General features: G+C 41.0%; 1 protein-coding gene across 1 annotated transcript; it reads right to left on the bottom strand.

Moving 5' to 3' along the window:
- Positions 1–201: 201 nt before the first annotated feature.
- LOC143038232 (uncharacterized) lies at positions 202–3227 on the bottom strand. Its single transcript, XM_076207242.1, has one exon. It carries the CDS (start codon positions 3215–3217, stop codon positions 1823–1825), a length of 1395 nt encoding a protein of 464 aa, XP_076063357.1. The 5' UTR covers positions 3218–3227; the 3' UTR covers positions 202–1822.
- Positions 3228–7139: the final 3912 nt, after the last annotated feature.

Raw genomic sequence — 7139 nt, 5'->3', positions numbered from 1 at the left:
AAGTTGTTTATACTCAAACGAAGTAACAAAAACAAGTAGCATATTTGCCTAGTGTTCTGCCACTTTTCTTCCTGACAGAATCTTCAGTTTCAGAGAACCAATTAGATGAATCTAGAAAAGGATGAAATGAATATCGTGGCTTCTTATATATATATTATATATATTTATATATTCAATCACTAAGATATACATAATGTACAATTAACATGGTTCTTCACCTCATATTAGGAACAACGTCAAATGACGAGATTTTCTCATACTGTATTTGTTTACAATACTTTGCGCCTGCATTCGCAAGCACTTGTTGATATTTGTACCAGATTCTTAATACATATAACATGGCCTTGACAACATAACCGTCTTCACTGTTGTATCATTAGACATTAATGTGGAGGAAGTGAGAAAAAATATATAAAACATACATAATTAAACAAGAAGAGGAAATTAATAAATAGTGGCAGATCTGGAGAAACAATGAAAGTTTTTTTTTTTTTTTTTTTTAACTTTTTCAAGATTGTCATGGAAGCGTTCAGAGCGAAGATCAAGTCATCGCCGTAATTGTCACTTAGAAATTATCGACTTCATCATTCCAGTTGTCTTTGAATGTTAGATAATAATCTAAATTTCGGGAAGATAACAAAATTAGGAATTAAAAAAAACAAAATCTTTTTTCCAAAATCACATATTTTGAAAGAATTACTAAATTAATCTGTCAGCCTATTTATCCTGATTTTTGCGGCTTATGGCAATTGACGAGGTTTTGCCTGACCAGAGGTTTTCATGTCCCACTTTTTTTTTTTTTTTTTTTTTCAAGAGTGATCATTCAGGCATCTTTCAACAACCAAAGGGACGTTTTTGACTTACTGGTAAGACAAAAATTACACGACCAGTATGCAACTGTCTAGATCAATGGGTAACAGTAACCAGTTACAACGTGACAAGTTTCAGAACATTTACCAATCAGATATTCTGAAATGTATATCCAATCTACTCCCCCCAAAAGTCAGCTTAATCTGGTAAACAAAAAATAAACAAATAAGATAAAAATACGATGCCACATACTTCAGAATAAATTAATCCTTTATTTGACATAACATAACCAACCAGAAACTACTGAGAGACTAGGGCAGATGTCAGTTGACAAAATCAACTAAAAAAAAAAAAAGAAAAAAAAAACTATGCCACACACTCCACAGTAAACTAGTCCTTTATTTGACATAACATAACCAACCAGAAACTACTGAGAGACTAGGGCAGATGTCAGTTGACAAAATCAACTACAAAAAAAAAAATAATAATAAAAAAAATAACTATGCCACACACTCCACAGTAAACTAGTCCTTTATTTGACATAACATAACCAACCAGAAATTAATGAGAGACCGAGGCGGAGCAATTAGCTGACAAAGTCAACTACCCATAAAAAAAACTATGCCACACACTCCACAGTAAACTAGTCCTTTATTTGACATAACATAACCAAATCAGCTCACGGAAAACGTCAACTGCTCACGAAACCCCCTTGGGTAGGAAAATAAGAACAGTCTTCCAAAAGACCTTACAGCATCATTAAGTTGACAGTCTTGCAGTGCCAACCCGTTTCAGAGTGCCATTCATCGAAAACAACGAAGAGGAGAATCGACTTAGACCTCTATGGATTCGTCATTCAGGAACTTTGATTAAGATGTAGATGTCACCTTTTCTTTTCTGGATGCCTCCATGCGAACTTCCTCAACTCCATTGCCTCAATCCTCTTGTGTGTTTTATTCTGAGCACCTCCTGGTAATTCTTTTCGTTCGAAGGAGAGCCTCTAGCCTTCGGATCAGACAACTGCGGGCATTGGGTATTCGGGCAGAGCATCCAGTACTGCCAGAGGATCATACATGTTGAAGTCATCCAACGCATAGAACGTAGCTGAGGATTTCCTCGTGCCAAGACTATTGTTGTTGTTATTATTGTTGTTGCTATCGTTATCGTTGTTATTGGTGTTGGTAGTAGCGGAAGTCGCGGTGTTACCTGTGTTGTTGTTAACGTTGTTATTGTTATTGGTGTTGTTGACTGTGTTGGTGTTGGTAGTGGGGACCCCGTTGCTGATATTGTAGGTGTTCAGCTTGGATGCGTGGTTCTCCGAGGTCGTGCTGGAGTTCTGGTCGTAGGAGGCGACGACGGAGGCACGGCAGGAGGTGGGCGTCGCCATAGGGAACGGAGTTGAAGGGGAGGAGTTCATGATATGCGTTGCGCTCTCACTGGTCCCCTGTCCGGCGGCGTCCTTGCCGAACTGCGCCTGACCTACGTGAGGGACGCCCTCGACGACCCCATCACCGCCGCGGTTGTTCTTGGCTCCGTCGGCGGCAGACTCGAAGTCCGAACCGTTGAGCTGATAGGAACTGAAAGATTCGCTCTTGAGATCGAAGGAGGAGGTCACAAAAAACTGGAGACTCTCAGAGTTCGAATCATAGGAGGAGATGTCTTCGTCCTTGCAGATCGAACTCTCGATGAAGGACCCTTCCGGGGCTGAACTGGTGTCTTTCCCTAGGATGGCAGAGAGCGCCTGGATGTAGCTGATGGCGAGACGAAGTGTGGAGATCTTGGTTAGTCCCCTCGGTTGCTGCTGCTGACGGTGTACAGAAGCTTCTGCTCCCCTGCTGAGGCTTCTTCGGAGAGCCTCGAAGGCCACGTTGATCTGCCGCATTCTCTGTCGCTCCTTGGCATTCGCTGTCTTCCGTCGGTACTTGCTCAGGGGCGTCGTCCGCCCGTAGCCGCTCTTGGACATCCGTAGGTTCTTCGTCGGGGTGGTCCTCTCCTCCTCCTCCTCCTCCTCCGGGGGAGGCGAGGCCGGAGACCAATCTAGTTCGACGGCGTCGCGGTAACAGAGCCCGCGGCGCGACCCGTTCCTCGGCCGAAGAGCGTAGGTCTTGGCGCTGTCGCCCCCTTTCTCCAACATGTTTGCATATATCTTGGCACTCTCCTCGCCCTTATCCAGCATGGCGACAGAGGCATGCCCTGACGATGACGACGACGACGAAGGGCTCTGTTCCTCTACTTGCAGAAGATGCTGATGGTGCACTAATCGACAGTGTTGCTGTTGTTCCTCCTGCTGAGTCCTTTGGTGCTTGAAGACCTGACTGCGCGTGGAGGGTGAGAAAGTGAGGTCCTCCTTGTCCTCCAGGATGTCAGCGCTATGGAAGTTGTTGTTCAGGTCGCCGGCTTCCCCCATAGCGTCGCCTCATGGCCCTGAAAGACACGAAACAAAGCCAAGAATGAGTGAAACTGTATTCGGCAAAGTACACAGGAAGATGACGTACATAGTACATGTGCATTATATCTGCTAAAACATAACTGGTAATGAAAGAAGGGAAGTCTTTTCCTCGCTTTTCATTTAAACTGAAAAAAAAGTTGCCTAATGACGTTTTTTTTTTTTTTTAATCTCCTACATTCTATCTTCCTTTTACTGGTTGAGCGGGTTAGGGCGTCGTTACTTGCAACGAAGGTCGAGGGTTCGATTCCTACCACCAGCGAAGTTGAACCAAGGGCATGGTTCATTAAACTCCACGCTACAAAGTCCTATGTGAGGGGCACCGTTCTCGCCTTCCGATAGGGGGGGGGAGTTTGTGACGTTACACCATATCATCATCACTTTCACGCAACCTCTCTCCTACTTCTCCACTTCATCCTTCTCTCCTTCCGCTCTCCACTCATCTTAACACTCCATTCGCTCATTGACACCTTCCTTTCACCTCAAGGGGCTATCACAATGGGCAATTTTTCCTCCGACCTACGATTAATCGGCCGTACCGCCCACCTTCAGAACTTGATTTCCTCCGTAAAATCACTAAGGCAAACTATTTTATTTTCTCGACAAAAAATTACATAGAATGTTACTTGATATGCTGGAGGAAAAATAGCCCAGTGTGATAACTTCTTTATCTTCGATCTTAATCTAACACTCCTTCCGATCACCTTCATTCTTTCCACGTGCCCAAACCACCTGTAACGACAAAGGCTGACGATGAAACGTTGAAGATGATTTGTGTAATAAGCTAAAAGTTGTTTTTATCCCTCATCATATCGGTGGCAGGTGTCACAAAGAAGACAAATTAGTAAAACACACACACACACACACGTGTGTGTGTGTGTGTGTGTGTGTGTGTGTGTGTGTGTGTGTGCGTGCGTGTCTGTGTGTGTGTGTGTGTGCGTGCGTGCGTGTCTGTGTGTATGTAACTGAATACAACTCAATCATTTCGATGTTGAAATATATTGACCCTTATTTGTATGTCTTTCCCTCAACAACTCCTCAACATTTCCTTCAGACCGACGTAGGACGATTTTATTCAGCTGAGGACGGGTCCCAGAGGCACTAAAATTGAATTCTTTAGTCCCCTATAGTCCAGAAAACGAAAATGTGTTTCATTTAAACAAGGTATGGGAAAAAATACACATAAAAATTCCCGTTTTCTTTTTCACTTGACCACAAATCTGATGTCGACTTCCATGATTCTAATCTGGCTAATCCCAAACAACCTTATCCAAATTTAAGAGATATCTAGTCTTTGACCGATTTAATTAAATTGTGAGAACTTCCTCATCATCTTAGAACTACAACTTCTTTCTAAAATCGTAGACGAAGAAGATCACACTCCATTCTAGGTATCATTCTAGGTATTATTCTAGATATTATTCTGTAGGTCCTTTATTCTGAAGGATGAAAACGACAGACCGGAGTTCCAGTGTCGGTAATTCAAAGGTTGATGGGAAGGAAGTGGTGGGACGACCGAGACTAAAGCGGGCCCTACACGGTCAATATTATTGCGCAATATTCCGTATTGTGCAATATTATTGTGCAATATTCCGTATTGTACAATACTATTGACGGTGTAGGGATAGTATTGAAGAGACACACATATTTGATATCTTCATTGTATCGTGTCGTTCTTCAATATCATCTCTACACCGTTGATAATATTGTACAATGCAGAATATTGCGCAATAATATTGTTTGTGTAGGGCCCACTTAAAGCATATGTATAGGTACATACATATGTATATGTATACTTATATATATATATATATATATATATATATATATATATATATATATATATATATATATATATATATATATATATATATGTATGTATATGTATGTTTATATGTATATGAATATGTAATTGTATATGTATATGTATATGCATATATGTATATACGTTTATGTACTTGCAATCCCATATGTACTCGTATAAGTCCAGTACATTATAAACTTATCCCTTAGGCCCATTACTATGCCTCTCCATCTCCTGCAACATCTCTTTTGAGTTTCGAAATCAAACGTAAATCATTCTCGAGGTGGACCTCCATCTTGTCTTCGGTCCTCTTCAGGGTCACACTTTCATCCCATGCCTCTGCGCATAACTGGCCAACCTTCCTCATTTTTCTTAAGATTTATGGCCTAAGCACGATTTGTTCTTGTCTGATTATAATAAGACGAGAGCAAATCGATGAGGTTTCGCGGGTTTCGTTTGGGGTGTCTGTTGGGTTTCGTACTTCAACTGTAGAGGTTTCTTGTCTTACCGGGACCCATATGCACACACATACACACATATGTATACATACATACATGCACACATACACACATACATACACACACACACACATACACACATACATACATACATACATGCATATATACATACACACATACGTACATACACACATACATACATACATATGTGCACACATACACACATACATACATACATACATACATATATACATACATACATACATACATATATACATACATACACACATACATGAACATACATACACACATACATACATACACACATACATACATACATTCACACATACATACATACATATATACATACACACACGCGTGCGCATGCGCGCCCACAGGCATAGAGAGGCACGCGCAGGAAAAAAAAAACTTCTCTGCCAAATATGGAAAATACATTGTAATGGCAAACCAACAGGAGACCTTTCAGATCATGACGAGGAGGCGATGTCCACACACATACACACACACACACACGCACACACGCACACACTCACACACACACACACACACACACACACACACACACACACACAGACACACACACACGCACACATGCACACAAACACACACACATACACACACACACACACACACACACACACACACACACACACACACACACACACACACACACACACACACACACACACACACACACACACACACACACATATATATAGATATATATATATATATATTTATACGCATATATACATATGCATATAATATATATATATGTATATGTATATATATATATTATATATATATACTGTATATATATATATATACATATATATTTGTATATATATATATATTTATATATTTATATATATATATATATATATATATATATATATATATATATATATATATATATGGGGAGAGAGAGTGGTGAGGAAGAAGATAGTAATCTTATTTTCTTTTACCGTTATGTTATGAATCGAAAGAGTCCTGCACTCAAGGCGCCCTCGCTCGTGTGTGATTCACCACGGTCTTGGATCACGTGTTGGACTCGTGATCGACAGCTATTTACCTCCTGAAAGAGAGCTCAGAGCTCATACATGACCGATCTATGGGTAATGCTGTAACCTTACACTCACACATACACACACACTCAACTCCCCGCCCACGGGAGTTGGAGTAACGGCTCACAACACAGCGATACTGAAATTATTCCAGCCCTGTGTGTGTGTGTGTGTGTGTGTGTGTGTGTGTGTGTGTGTGTGTGTGTGTGTGTGTGTGTGTGTGTGTGTGTGTGTGTGTGTGTGTGTGTGTGTGTGTGTGTGTGTGTGTGTGTGCACGTTTTTTTCATACAAGTATAGAGACATTTAACTAATTAGAAAAATATTAAACAAACATACACGCATATGTATATGTATTAATGATTCTACATCTACATTATCCAGTTCTACGCGTTAATCTATGCCATTATATTATGACTATGTATCCTCGGGTTCGATCCCTAGCAACATATAAGCGTCTCTTGGCGGTTCTGAAGGCATTGTGGGTAATTACGCATAAACGCCCCCCTCCCCCCAAGACTGGGGGGAGGGTGGTTGTG

Source organism: Oratosquilla oratoria, chromosome 24 (assembly GCF_046742065.1).
Source record: "Oratosquilla oratoria isolate Oo_2021 chromosome 24, ASM4674206v1, whole genome shotgun sequence".
Classification (NCBI taxonomy): Eukaryota; Metazoa; Arthropoda; class Malacostraca; order Stomatopoda; family Squillidae; genus Oratosquilla; species Oratosquilla oratoria.
Note: the sequence above shows the minus strand (reverse complement) of the source record. Positions and strands in the feature narration are given on the sequence as shown.